The sequence below is a fragment of the Salvelinus fontinalis genome, unplaced genomic scaffold, assembly GCF_029448725.1.
Source record: "Salvelinus fontinalis isolate EN_2023a unplaced genomic scaffold, ASM2944872v1 scaffold_0315, whole genome shotgun sequence".
Classification (NCBI taxonomy): Eukaryota; Metazoa; Chordata; class Actinopteri; order Salmoniformes; family Salmonidae; genus Salvelinus; species Salvelinus fontinalis.
In genome coordinates, this window is record NW_026600524.1 from 15606 (window position 1) to 31576 (window position 15971).

General features: G+C 43.9%; 1 protein-coding gene across 1 annotated transcript in view; it reads left to right on the forward strand.

Annotated features, from left to right (window-relative positions):
* Nucleotides 1–5241: 5241 nt before the first annotated feature.
* The window catches only part of LOC129845479 (C-type lectin domain family 4 member M-like), a 30529-nt gene continuing 19799 nt past the window's right edge, over nt 5242–15971 (forward strand). Inside the window, exon 1 of the mRNA XM_055913423.1 lies at nt 5242–5499. Coding sequence (XP_055769398.1) covers nt 5358–5499 — 142 coding nt within the window. The 5' untranslated portion in view covers nt 5242–5357. The remainder of the gene's footprint in view (nt 5500–15971) is intronic.

Here is a 15971-nt window from a genome sequence, read left to right on the forward strand (position 1 = left end):
AAAAGGAGGTCAGCTGTCCTCCGGCTACACCATGGTGCTACCCTACATAGTGTTGCTGAGGCTACTGTTGACCTTCATTGCAAAATAATCTGTTTTAATCAATTATTTTGTGACTAACACATTTAGTATAGTTTGGTCCAAAAATTATTATGAAATTCATTGAGGAGGAGATCTCCTCCCCCTCCTCTGAGTAGGAGCCTTCACTCATGCACAAACATTTTCCCCTTTAAAACTTCTGATTAAGATACAGACATAGATTTCCACCATTTCCGTCCCCTTTACTGTGGAAATGGCCAATCCCTGTAAACATCTCCATGGTGATTGGGGGCAGCTCGGCCAATGGTACGGTGAGCCTCATGGCACCCACCAGCACCCTGTCAGGAACGGACGTCACCTTGACCATGGAGGCCGAGGCCACTGGAGCCGCAGACTTGAACAAGGCATTCCTGCATCTCTTCCTTGTCAGCAAGGTAAGGGTCTTCTTTCAAAACTCTAAAATGTCCTCCTTTTCTCATATCCTCTCTCCCTCACAGCCACTGATTTGAAATGAATTGGTTGCTGTAAGCTACCAGTTGTTATCAGCTAAATCAGTTGTCTGACTAAGCTCTCTCTCTCTCTATCTATCCCCTCTCCCCTTCCTTCCTTCCTCCCTCCAGGTGATAGATTTTACCGCTCCCGAGTGTGGGCTACCAGGGTTCTTGTCTACCAGGGTTCTTTTTTTTTAGTACTGCAGTTTAACGGTCGCTTAGCCCAGAACACAATTTCCATACAAAGCCACAGAGACAAATTTGTCACATTTGAACATTCTTAGGAAGACACTTCTATCATCACCTTCGTGCAAAAAATATGCATAAAATGATTTAAATAATTGTCTTTGAGGCCAATAATTTTTTTCATTTCATATTCATTCAATGTCTGCCATGTTTTTGGATGATGTAATAATGTCGTCGCTGCTTGCGCTGCTCCGTGTGCACACTGAGTGCTACTGCGCATGTGATGTTGGCCTGTGTAAACCGGATGCAACCCGGATATAGATGTCCATGAATCTGCGTATGAGAATGTGAATACCTTGAAAACAACTTTAAGGACCGATGCTGGAGATGAGAAGCAGGTATGGGGAGTTGAACACAATGCAGAACAGACAGGTAACAGGATAGGAACAGCGTCAGCAAACGGGTATACAAAGACAAAAGACAATTAATGAGGAAGCACGGAACAGAGTGAGGAACCACACAGATATAGGGAAGGTAATGACATGATTGAGTCCAGCTGAGTCCAATAATTGAGTCCAGGTGAGTCCAATAATTGCTGATGCGCTTGAAGGGGGGAAGGAAAGTGTGCATAATGATGGCAGAAGTGCGCAATGCTGGGGCTCTCGAGCGCGGGAGCTGGCGGGACAGTACCCCCCCTCTAGGGGTGCCACCCAGGGTCCCACCTGGACGAGCCTGACGGGCCGGCCGATGCACGGGCGCTGGACTGGGTGTGAGCCGGCTGGGTGTGAAACCCCGACGAACCGGCTGAGGCATGAAGGCCTGTCGATCCAGCCGAGGCGTGAGATCCGGATGATCCGGCGTAACAGCCTGACGAGCCGGCAGGGCGTAAAAACCTGACGATCCGGCTTAGGACTGATGTGGGATGGGCGCCTTCTGAGCAAACCGGAGCAAGAAGCCTCTCAAGCCAGCTAGGGCGTGACAGCCCGACGAGCTGGCTTTAGGCACCCCCGATTCCGTCTGTGTCGGGCCCCGGACCCGACGTCACCACCAACCGAGAACGTCAGCACTCCCCGATGCTTCATATGATGGCTTCGGCATTCTGTAAGGACCGATGCTGGAGATGAGAAGCAGGTACGGGGAGTTGAACACTTAATGCAGAACAGAGAGGTAACAGGACAGGAACAGCGTCAGCACACGAGTATACAAAGACAAAAAACAATTAATGCAGAAGCAGGGAACAGAGCGGGGAACCAGACAGATATAGGGAAGGTAATGACAGAGGTGATTGAGACCAGGTGAGTCCAATAATTGCTGATGGACGTGACGGGAGAACGCAGGTGTGCATAATGATGGCAGGTGTGCACAATGCCTGTGAGCTTTGGCGCCCTCGAGCGCCAGGGGGTAGAACGGGAGCAGGCGTGACTTGGACGCAGTCTCCAGTTCTTATTACACCTCAGTGGACTCCTCTGACTGCCCGTTAGCATGCAGCTCCTAAAACTGGGAGCCCTCCGCTAACCTCACCATCGGTGTCAATTGGAGAGGCATCTTCACCCTATGGCATGGTAACGGGACCCTCAACACTTCTACAGTGGTGGGCCCCAGTGACAAGAATGTGACCCGGGTTGCCTGCAAGACCACCTGCTGTTCAAAGAATGTAGAGCTGATGGTAGTGGAAATGGCAGGCAAAGTTGGTGTAAGTCTGGTCTCATTGAAAGACTCTGTGGAGGTGGTTATGAGCTCTACAGCCCAAAGCTGTACCTGTAGTTAGTGCTAAATCCACCCAGGTCTCTGTCACCAACACTACAACTGTACCTGTAGTTAGTACTACATCCACCCAGGTCTCTGTCACCAACACTACAACTGTACCTGTAGTTAGTACTACATCCACCCAGGTCTCTGTCACCAACACTACAGTTCTACCTGTAGTTAGTACTACATCCACCCAGGTCTCTGTCACCAACACTACAGCTGTACCTGTAGTTAGTACTACATCCACCCAGGTCTCTGTCACCAACACTACAGCTGTACCTGTAGTTAGTACTAATATCCACCCAGGTCTCTGTCACCAACACTACAACTGTACCTGTAGTTAGTACTACATTCACCCAGGTCTCTGTCACCAACACTACAGCTGTACCTGTAGTTAGTACTACATCCACCCAGGTCTCTGTCATCAACACTACAGCTGTACCTGTAGTTAGTACTACATCCACCCAGGTCTCTGTCACCAACACTACAGCTGTACCTGTAGTTAGTACTACATCCACCCAGGTCTCTGTCACCAACACAACAGCTGTACCTGTAGTTAGTACTAATATCCACCCAGGTCTCTGTCACCAACACTACAGCTGTACCTGTAGTTAGTACTACATCCACCCAGGTCTCTGTCATCAACACTACAGCTGTACCTGTAGTTAGTACTACATCCACCCAGGTCTCTGTCACCAACACTACAGCTGTACCTGTAGTTAGTACTACATCCACCCAGGTCTCTGTCACCAACACTACAGCTGTACCTGTAGTTAGTACTACATCCACCCAGGTCTCTGTCACCAACACTACAGCTGTACCTGTAGTTAGTACTACATCCACCCAGGTCTCTGTCACCAACACTACAGCTGTACCTGTAGTTAGTACTACGTCCACCCAGGTCTCTGTCACCAACACTACAGTTGTACCTGTAGTTAGTACTACATCCACCCATGTCTCTGTCACCAACACTACAGCTGTACCTGTAGTTAGTACTACATCCACCCAGGTCTCTGTCACCAACACTACAGCTGTACCTGTAGTTAGTACTACATCCACCCAGGTCTCTGTCACCAACACTACAGCTGTACCTGTAGTTAGTACTACATCCACCCAGGTCTCTGTCACCAACACTACAGCTGTACCTGTAGTTAGTACTACATCCACCCAGGTCTCTGTCACCAACACTACAGCTGTACCTGTAGTTAGTACTACATCCACCCAGGTCTCTGTCACCAACACTACAGCTGTACCTGTAGTTAGTACTACATCCACCCAGGTCTCTGTCACCAACACTACAGCTGTACCTGTAGTTAGTACTACATCCACCCAGGTCTCTGTCACCAACACTACAGCTGTACCTGTAGTTAGTACTACATCCACCCAGGTCTCTGTCACCAACACTACAGCTGTACCTGTAGATAGTACTACATCCACCCAGGTCTCTGTCACCAACACTACAGCTATACCTGTAGTTAATACTACATCCACCCAGGTCTATGTCACCAACACTACAGCTGTACCTGTAGTTAGTACTACATCCACCCAGGTCTCTGTCACCAACATTACAGCTGTACCTGTAGTTAGTACTACATCCACCCAGGTCTCTGTCACCAACACTACAGCTGTACCTGTAGTTAGTACTACATCCACCCAGGTCTCTGTCACCAACACTACAGCTGTACCTGTAGTTAGTACTACATCCACCCAGGTCTCTGTCACCAACATTACAGCTGTACCTGTAGTTAGTACTACATCCACCCAGGTCTCTGTCACCAACACTACAGCTGTACCTGTAGTTAGTACTACATCCACCCAGGTCTCTGTCACCAACACTACAGCTGTACCTGTAGTTAGTACTACATCCACCCAGGTCTCTGTCACCAACACTACAGCTGTACCTGTAGTTAGTACTACATCCACCCAGGTCTCTGTCACCAACACTACAGCTGTACCTGTAGTTAGTACTATGTCCACCAGAGGGACACCTTTGACTCTGTCCCTGTATGTTATGATCTGTGTGATGCTTTCTCTAGAATAGAGAATAGAGTAGAGCTGTAGAGTTGTATAATAGTTCATGTAGGTAGATGTCATGTGGAATGTGGAACAGTGGAATCAGTGCAGAGAGAGTTGTGTCATTAGATGTAACCAGTATGTATATGTTATGTTGTACTAAAAGACAGGGTGGAGATATTAATGTTTTGGCATAAAACATGTGAAGGGTTTTTTATTCTTTCTATTCCCTTAAAATTGAAACTATGGAGATATTGTCAGAACTTCTGCTTTTTCATTCTGAGTAACTCTTCACTGTCAGCATAGATAGAACATTGACCCCTACATGGCCATTGGTGGCTGGTCACAACACGGGGGGAGGTTTCCCCTACGTACAGATCTAGGATCAGGTTTCTTTCCCCCAATCCTAACCTTAACCATTTATGGAATAAATATAAAATTTACCTAAGATCAACATCTAGGGACAACCTCCCCCTACACCACCGTTCACATACAGAGAGCCATAATTTGTTCTCCATTTGAAGGCTGGGGGTGCTGTAAACTCAGTCAGGATATATGTAGTGTATATGTCAATTAACAGGATCCCAAATTATTTTAGAACATGAAGAATTGGGACACTGTGAATTCACACATACATCACATAGCATGATATAAGGTCATATCATGTAGTATATTATCAAACTAAGGCTGGTGGAAGTCACATGTTGGCCAGTGTTGTGTTGATTTCACAATTTCCCTTTCACTGTAGTTGACTGATAAAGAGTTTCACTACCTAAAGTCACACAGACCCAGGACAGTGCAGGGAGAAGACACAGCTACAAACGTACATTAGAGTTGAGGTTAGAAGTAGAAGTTACTGTATTTGACCACAAGTGTGTTAAGATGTCAGAGGGAGTCTATGAAACCTCAGATGGATTTGAAGACGATGAGCCTGATGCAATGAAGAACACAGACATTGATGGCCAATTATATTCCAATGTAAGAGCCTTCAAGCCCAGTCCAAGAGATGGAGTTGTTGCTTCAGGTAAGATTGCACGAACACACACACACACACACACACACACAAACACACACACACACACACACACACACACACACACACACACACACACACACACACACACACACACGTAAACACACACACACACACACACACACACACACACACACACACACACACACACACACACACACACACACACACAAACTACACACAATATATTAAACAAGTGAGCTTATCCTGTAGTACTTTAGCTTTATTTGTCCCAATCCTGGATGATACAGTAAAACACATTACTAAAGATCTTTAATAATGTGTGATTAGTACATGTTCAGTGGTGGAAGAGACCCTCTGGAGTTGCTGCAGTGTGTCTGGGGCTGCTGTGTGTCCTAATACTCTTTGACAGTCAATCTTTGTTGTCAAGTTACGTATAAGCACAACATCAAATGCTCATATATGACTGTTACATATGATATTGAATAAATGTTAACAACTAGCCTTTGTTGTCCACTTCCCCTCTATGATCTATATCTTCCTGGTATGATAGTGTCCTGTCCATCATTACAAATAGCAAGTCCCGTTCCCTGGACAGGAGGACTGTGTTGAGATACACTCTGGACAAGATGACCATGTAGAGACATGGAATGATTTATATTGTGCTGCAGAATATATTTTAACAATAACCACTGTAACAATCTCTCACACTCACACAACTACGCACACAACTACGCACACAAGTTTTCAAAATTGTAAACATTTTTGTATTATTATAGCCACAACTTCCCGTGTAATTTTGTTGATACTTCCATAGAGTTAAGACCTACATCAGTCACACAGACAGAGACACACAGATGACTCAGAGACAGAGAAATCACTAGAAGCAGAGACTTAACGTATAGAGGACTTGCAGTTGACGTACGACGCCTCCTGGCGGCCATGTTGGAAGACCACCACATTAATTCTAGAAGCAGAGACTTAATGTATAGTAGACCTACATGGAAAGAAAGACCCAGGTATTGTTGAAGATGTCAAAGGTCATCTATGCTGAACCAGATATGAACAAGAGGTCAAGTTTAACAGAGGTGAGATGGAGGAGAGGATTGTGGATATCTACGTCAGTGCAGACACCCTGAGAGACGGTGAGACCAGCACCAAGAGAGAAGAGACAGCAGACACTGCTCCTAATAATGGACCAGGAGACCAGTACTCTGGTAACACACACACACTCACAAAACATAACACTATATTGTATGTCTCCACAGAGCCTGATATCTCAGTGAAGAGACCCTTCCTAGTTGCTGCAGTGTGTCTGGGGCTACTGTGTGTTCTACTGGCTGGGATCATAGGCCTGTCTGTCTACTGTGAGTTTGTGTCCAAGTTCATTGCTTATCACCTAGTTGTAAGAAGTGTAGGTTACTAAGCCTATTTACCTGGTGTTTCAGTTGGTAACTATGTGTTTACACTTTGTAGATAACAGAGCCATCAAAGATTCTGAGGATAAAAGGAACAACTTGTCACAGAGTTTATCACTTTATAAGACTAACGCAACTGCAGAGAGAGACCAGTTACAGACCAGATACAACAACCTGACTGAAGAGAGAGACCAGCTACAGACCAGATACAATAACCTGACTGAAGAGAAAGGCCATATTCAGGCAAAGCTTTTTGTGATAGGTGAGCTATAACTGTGATAAATTAGAAGTAAAATCAACAGTAATATATATCAATGGGTTTATGAGTATAAAGATACTGGCTAAGTTTCTCAACATGTTCACCTTTACTCTTCAACAGAACAGCATTGTCAGGAAGGATGGAGATACTTTGACTCCAGTTTGTACTTCCTCTCTACTGAGAAGAAAACCTGGAAGGAGAGCAGACAGGACTGTCTGGAGAGAGGAGCAGACCTGGTGAACATAAACAGCAGAGAGGAACAGGTGAGAGAGAGAGAGTCGGAGCAAATATAATTTTCCTCAGTACACTAATATGTGTGCAGTATTTTATAAATATCTTAAAATGTGCTATCTTTATCTTTCTCAACAACAGACATTTCTCTTCAACCTCCACCTGAGAGCCTGGATTGGTCTGACTGACTCAGTTACTGAGGGGACCTGGAAGTGGGTGGACGGCACCCCACTGACCACAGGGTGAGAGATTTGACCATTTTACCAGGTGATATGGAGATAAAAAACAACAATGAGAAATTGCATCTAATCATGTTCATCAGAATGTATGTTTCCATTCATGGATGTTATTCAATGAGAACTATAGATGTATCACAATAATCAGTCATATTTTTTGTTTAAAATGTCATCATATAATAAAACAATATGATTGTAAATGGCCCATTCTGTATAATGGTATGCTCATCTTTCAGAATTTGTCTTTAAAATTGTAAAACATAGGACTATGTGTATAAATTAGGAGGATGTTTGTACCACAGTGTCTGACTGTCTGGTTCTCTGTGTTGTTTAGGTACTGGGGGGCAGGACAGTCTGATAATGGTGGTCTGTTCTCTGTGTTGTTTAGGTACTGGGGGGCAGGACAGTCTGATAATGGTGGTCTGTTCTCTGTGTTGTTTAGGTACTGGGGGGCAGGACAGTCTGATAATGGTGGTCTGTTCTCTGTGTTGTTTAGGTACTGGGGGTCAGGACAGTCTGATAATGGTGGTCTGTTCTCTGTGTTGTTTAGGTACTGGGGGTCAGGACAGTCTGATAATGGTGGTCTGTTCTCTGTGTTGTTTAGGTACTGGGGGGCAGGACAGTCTGATAATGGTGGTCTGTTCTCTGTGTTGTTTAGGTACTGGGGGACAGGACAGTCTGATAATGGTGGTCTGTTCTCTGTGTTGTTTAGGTTCTGGGGGTCAGGACAGTCTGATAATGGTGGTCTGTTCTCTGTGTTGTTTAGGTACTGGGGGGCAGGACAGTCTGATAATGGTGGTCTGTTCTCTGTGTTGTTTAGGTACTGGGGGTCAGGACAGTCTGATAATGGTGGTCTGTTCTCTGTGTTGTTTAGGTACTGGGGGGCAGGACAGTCTGATAATGGTGGTCTGTTCTCTGTGTTGTTTAGGTACTGGGGGTCAGGACAGTCTGATAATGGTGGTCTGTTCTCTGTGTTGTTTAGGTACTGGGGGGCAGGACAGTCTGATAATGGTGGTCTGTTCTCTGTGTTGTTTAGGTACTGGGGGGCAGGACAGTCTGATAATGGTGGCCTGTTCTCTGTGTTGTTTAGGTACTGGGGGACAGGACAGCCTGATAATGGTGGTCTGTTCTCTGTATTGTTTAGGTACTGGGGGACAGGACAGTCTGATAATGGTGGCCTGTTCTCTGTGTTGTTTAGGTACTGGGGGACAGGACAGCCTGATAATGGTGGTCTGTTCTCTGTATTGTTTAGGTACTGGGGCACAGGACAGTCTGATAATGGTGGTCTGTTCTCTGTGTTGTTTAGGTACTGGGGGACAGGACAGTCTGATAATGGTGGTCTGTTCTCTGTGTTGTTTAGGTACTGGGGGGCAGGACAGTCTGATAATGGTGGTCTGTTCTCTGTGTTGTTTAGGTACTAGGGGTCAGGACAGTCTGATAATGGTGGTCTGTTCTCTGTGTTGTTTAGGTTCTGGGGGACAGGACAGCCTGATGATTATGAAGGGCAAGAGGACTGTGTTGAGATATTCTATGAACAAGATAACCCTGTAAAGACATGGAATGATGACAAATGTGGCACAAATCACAACTGGATCTGTGAGAAAGTGGTGTAACAATAACCTACTGTAACAAACAGTCTCTCTCGCTCTGTTATTGTTATTATTATGTTGATGGTTGAATACAGTACTGAATGGTTTAGTGGTGATTCCCCCTGGTGGTTAAGGTGAGAGATGAACTCACCATAGAGGAGAAAAAGTTGTATTACAGAGTTCCCTATGAGCTCTTTTTCAATGAGACCTTACTCGATTCCTCCTCACATCCTCTCTCTCTTTGACTCCTTCGCCAAACACATTGGAGAATAGAATCCTAGGGGAGGGACCTTGGACCTTCTCCTCTAATAGGGTTGAGATAGAAGGAGAGGAGATAGGAGAGGAATCTAGGAAAGACTATTTGAGATCGAGCCTTAGTGTCAGAGAGACATAGAGGAGGAAGAATAAATTAAAAGAGAGTGAGGAAGAGAAAAAAAATATGATTGTTTAGATTTAGAGGAGAATATGTAGACATGTTGTACTCTGTAAAATGTTTCTTCATTATTTTTATTAGAAACATGTCATGTGACTTGCCATAGGCTTATGCTTAGTAAAAAAAAGTGTGTCCAATTATTAACCCTCAATCAATCAAATGTATTTATAAAGCCCTTCTTACATCAGCTGATGTCACAAAGTGCTGTACAGAAACCCAGCCTAAATCCACAAACAGCAAGCAATGCAGGTGTAGAAGCACGGTGGCTAGGAAAAACTCCCTAGAAAGGCCAAAACCTAGGAAGAAACCTAGAGAGGAACCAGGCTATGAGGGGTGACCAGTCCTCTTCTGGTTGTGCCGGGTGGAGATTATAACAGAACATGGCCAAGATGTTCAAATGTTCATAGATGACCAGCAGGGTCAAATAATAATAATCACAGTGGTTGTAGAGGGTGCAACAGGTCAGCACCTCAGGAGTAAATGTCAGTTGATTTTCATAGCCGATCATTCAGAGTAGTATCTCTACCACTCCTGCTGTCTCTAGAGAGTTGAAAACAGCAGGTCAGGGACAGGTAGCACGTCCGGTGAACAGGTCAGGGTTCCATAGGCGGAAGGCGGAACAGTTGAAACTGGAGCAGCAGCACGGCCAGGTGGACTGGGGACAGCAAGTAGTCATCATGCCAGGTAGTCCTGAGGCATGGTCCTAGGGCTCAGGTCCTCCAAGAGAGAAAGAAAGAGAGAAAAAGAGAGAAAATTAGAGAGAGCATACTTAATTTCACACAGGACACCGGATAAGAAAAACAAATCCAGATATAACAGACTGACCCTAGCTCCCCGACACATAAACTACCGCAGCATAAATACTGGAGACTGAGACATGAGGGGTCAGGAGACACTGTGGCCCCGTCCGACAATACCCCCGGACAGGGCCACACAGGCAGGATATAACCCTGCCTCTCCTTGTTCGGGCGGCGTTCGGCGGTCGACGTCACCGGCCTTCTAGCCATCGCCAATCTACTTTTCATTTTCCATTTGTTTTGTCTTTGTCTTACACACCTGCTTTCAATCCCCCAATTACTTGTTCATTATTTAACCCTCTGTTCCCCCATGTTTGTTTGTGAGTGATTGTTTATTTGTAATATGGTCTGTTATTGTGGGCTAGTATTATTGTGTTGTATTTGTGGATTTACTTGAGTAAATTACGTTTATTACTCATATCTGCTGTCCTGCGCCTGACACCTCAACACCAGCTACACACAGGCATTATTACAACATCATGTTTCCGAATGACATCACCAAGAGTTAAAATATATAGTGAAAACAATAGTGGTCCTAAAACGGAGCATTGAGGAACACCGAAATGTACAGTTGATTTGTCAGAGGACAAACCATCCACAGAGACAAACTGATATCTTTCCGACAAAAATATCTAAACCAGGCCAGAACTTGTCCGGGTAGACCAATTTGGGTTTCCAATCTCTCCAAAAGAATGTGGTGATCGATGGTATCAAAAGCAGCACTAAGGTCTAGTTGCACGAGGACAGATGCAGAGCCTCGGTCTGACGCCATTAAAAGGTCATTTACCACCTTCACAAGTGCAGTCTCTTCAGCTGCAGCGTTTCGTATACATTGTTTGTCTTCAAGAAGGCAGTTAGTTGCAATGCATCAGCTTTTTTTTTTTAATTGAGAGGAATGGGAAATTCGAAATAGGCAGATATTTTATTATATTTTCTGGGTCAAGGTTTGGCTTTTTCATGAGAGGCTTTATTACTGCCACTTTTAGTGAGTTTAGTACACATCCGGTGGATAGAGAGCCATTTATTATGTTCAATACAGGAGGGCCAAGCACAGGAAGCAGCTCTTTCAGTAGTTTTGGTCAAATAGGGTCCAATATGCAACTTGAAGGTTTGGAGGCCATGATTATTTTCATCAATGTGTCAAGAGATATAGTACTAAAACACTTGAGTGTCTCCCTTGATCCTAGGTCATGGAAGCGTTGTGCAGACTCAGAATAACAGAGCTTTGGAGGAATACGCAGATTTAAAGAGGAGTGCGTAATTTGATTCTTTTCCACAAAGAAGTTCATGAATTTATCACTGCTGAAGTGAAAGCCATCCTCTCTTGGGGAATGCTGCTTTTTAGTTAGTTTTGCGACAGTATCAAAATAAAATGTTGGATTGTTCTTATTTTCCTCAATTAAGTTGGAAAAATAGGATGATCGAGCAGCAGTGAGGGCTCGTCGATACTGCATGGTACTGTCTTTCCAAGCTAGTCGGAAGACTTCCAGTTTGGTGTAGCGCCATTTCTGTTCCAGTTTTCTGGAAGCTTGCTTCAGAGCTCGGGTATTTTCTGTACACCAGGGAGCTAGTTTCTTATGACAAATGTTTTTCGTTTTTAGCGTTGCGGCTGCATCTAGGGTATTGCGCAAGGTTAAATTGAGTTCCTCAGTTAGGTGGTTAACAGATTTTTGTACTCTTACGTCCTTGGGTAGGCGGAGGGAGTCTGGTAGGGCATCTAGGAATCTTTGGGATGTCTGAGAATTTATAGCACGGATTTTGATGATCCTTGGTTGGGGTCTGAGCAGATTATTTGTTGCGATTGCAAACGTAAAATAAAATGGTGGTCCGATAGTCCAGGATTATGAGGAAAAACTTTAAGATCCACAAAATGTATTCCACGGGACAAAACTAGGTCCAGAGTATGTATGACTGTGGCAGTGAGTGGCTCCGGAAACATGTTGGACAAAACCCACTGAGTCGATGATGGCTCCGGAGTGGGTCTGTGGACTTTTCCATGTGAATATTAAAGTCACCAAAAATGTGGAATTAGGAATAGGATAGGAATTCAAGGAACTCAGTGAGGAACGCTGCATATGGCCCAGGAGGCCTGTAAACAGTAGCTATAAAAAGTGATTGATTAGGCTACCTATGTTAAACCTATGTTTATCACTTTAATATTAAGAATAACAAAGTCACAGATTAATAAATAAAGGAACAATGTTCTTTCACAAGGACTACTAGCTTCCTGATTGAATGTGATTGGATACTTAAAACAGTGTTACATGGACACACAGAGGGCAGGACAGTTCTAAGAGGAAACACACACACACTAACACAAATGCTACGGAAAGGTGAAAATGACTCACAACCTTCACAGTACAAGGTACAATGTGTAGGTTACCAATAGCAACACCAAGCACCATGCACCAGTGGACCTGCCTGCTACATATCCACACACTCATCATGGTGTATATCTGCTGTTGTGTCTCTTCCTGGAGGTTGCTGTCTGCTCAAACCACTGGTTAAGGTGTGAAGTCCTCCCTACACCTATAACACTGTACGTTCTAAACACAACAGACTGTTAAGCTAAAACAGCTGTATAACAGGATATACAACCTAATATCCTGTCTGTTGTACTGTGTGCAGATCCATAAGGTACCAAAGTATATTTTAAGGGAGCAATTAGAATTAGCCTTTATATGGAGCAGTCTGAGGAGATTCATGCTAATGTGGACAGGATACTGTGGACAGGAGCATAGATACACAACTTGAATCTCAGAACACTGGTAAATACACCGTAGTCATAGAGACACACACATGGAAGTCTAAACCAATGGTTATTATCCCTCCACTTGCCACATACATTTTTTACCTTAAGATAGTGAGGTTGGTCGATGTTCAATGCCCCAAACACAAGTCTTCCAAACCCAACTGAGTAAAATAAACTAACAAACAGATTACTAATACGCTGCTAAAAAAAATAAAGGGAACAATTAAACAACACAATGTAACTCCAAGTCAATCACACTTCTGTGAAATCAAACTGTCCACTTAGGAAGCAACACTGATTGACAATAAATTTCACATGCTGTTGTGCAAATGGAATAGACAAAAGGTGGAAATTATAGGCAATTAGCAAGACACCCCCAATAAAGGAGTGGTTCTGCAGGTGGTGACCACAGACCACTTCTCAGTTCCTATGCTTCCTGGCTGATGTTTTGGTCACTTTTGAATGCTGGCGGTGCTTTCACTCTAGTCGTAGCATGAGACGGAGTCTACAACCCACACAAGTGGCTCAGGTAGTGCAGCTCATCCAGGATGGCACATCAATGCGAGCTGTGGCAAGAAGGTTTGCTGTGTCTGTCAGCGTAGTGTCCAGAGCATGGAGGCGCTACCAGGAGACAGGCCAGTACATCAGGAGACGTGGAGGAGGCCGTAGGAGGGCAACAACCCAGCAGCAGGACCGCTACCTCTGCCTTTGTGCAAGGAGGAGCACTGCCAGAGCCCTGCAAAATGACCTCCAGCAGGCCACAAATGTGCATCCTCTACTGTAACCATCTTTCTCCTGATGTGTGCACTTGTGGACACTGGCTGAATTCTGATTCTCTACCCTTCTCCAGAAGTGTGCAGTGGTTTGGTGCAAACATGGCTGGATGGAGTTTCCACCACATTCCTCAAACTAGTTGTGTAGTGTACCAGTTAAATATCGCGTTAGAATTTGTTGTGTAACATAAAGAAGATTTCTCCAACTGTTGCGTCAAAAAACAGAACACTCAAAACATGAGCACAATGGCAGCTCTTCCTTTAAAGAACTCCAGGCCTCAAGAGGGCAGATAACCCAAAAACACGGGAGGAACTAAAAAATTGAGCCAGGATATCTGGAGGGACTACTTTTACATGCGCACCTGGCAGATAAGCATGGGTATAAAATGTTTGGGCTTAGCTTTGCTTGGGTCCTCAACATACAAATAGCTCATTGTTCAACCCTAAAGACGCAACTGGTATGTAATGTTTGGAATTATTTATTATGTTGCATCCAGTGCTTAGCACAATTTACATGTTTAACTCTGGTAGGAGATGTGACTTCTTTTTTTGTGGATATTTTCTGACTGCATAAGTAATTGCTTGAAGTGCTAGATTAAATTGTTTAAACATTTACTTTATTCAAAGCCATGCTTTGTTGCTGTGTCATGCATTGTTTATTGTGTAAAATAATGCATGTTTAATGCTCTGTTTAAGGTTATCCACCTAATCCCTATTCCTCTGTCATTCAACTACTCTATTCAACAAATCAACTGTTTCAACATATTCAACATATGGCGTCGAAACCATAATAAAACACTAAAAAGGAATTGAGTTGTCCCTTTGCATCCTTCACATGTTGAGTAAGCCGTTTTCAAGTTTGGGCAGAGCTGAAATAATTATAACACCTAGACAACTTGACACCAACAGAGCTAAACAGTTGTCTGAAAATCAGGAATACCTGTCCTGAAAAAAACGTGTCACAATAATCTCTAAATTCTCCAGGTGTGCGTACCTGTTCACTTCCCTTCATGGATTTGAATGGAAATGACTGGTACATGGGAATTCACTCTAGTCTCCATACCTACACCAACCAAATGCTTTTAGATTTGTGGGAAGTACTAGACGAATGCATACTTCCAGAGAAAGGAGATATTATTTGAACGCAATCCAGATCCGAATATTTAAAAACCAATATGGTGGACACTGTGTGTTGTATGTAGGTACTAGAACAGTGGTGGAAGAGAGGGACATTGCAGTCCCAACGATGAGGACCGTGTTGAGGTGTCCTGAAGGATGGAGGCTGTTGGGATTCAGATGTTACTTCCTGTCTACTGAGAAGAAAACCTGGGCTTACAGCAGACAGGACTGTCTGGAGAGAGGAGCAGACCTGGTGATCATAAACAGCAGAAAGGAGCAAGTGTGAGTGAGAGAGAGAGATTTATATGCTTATGAATCATGAAAATTATTAATACTCACATTTCCCACACACACTTCTCAATATCTCTTCACACTGATGACTTTATGGCCATCTAGTGCAAGCCATCACATGACTTCCTTATGAACGATGCCACAAACAGTATAACCTTGCAAAGTATAACTTCCTGCTTCAAGGTGATTGGACACTTAAGACATTCTATCAACTGTTTGGACCGAAGACAGATATCAGAGAGGTACCTGATGGAGAAGCACATTAGACCAACTACATAGCTACTTGTCAGTACAGTTAGAATCATACAGTAGATATTACCATTAGGAGTCAGATAGAAAGGTAATCATACAGTAGATATTACCATTAGGAGTCAGTTAGAAAGGTAATCATACAGTAGATATTACCATTAGGAGTCAGTTAGAAAGGTAATCATACAGTAGATATTATCATTAGGAGTCAGTTAGAAAGGTAATCATACAGTTGATATTACCATTAGGAGTCAGTTAGAAAGGTAATCATACAGTAGATATTACCATTAGGAGTCAGTTAGAAAGGTAATCATACAGTAGATATTACCATTAGGAGTCAGTTAGAAAGGTAATC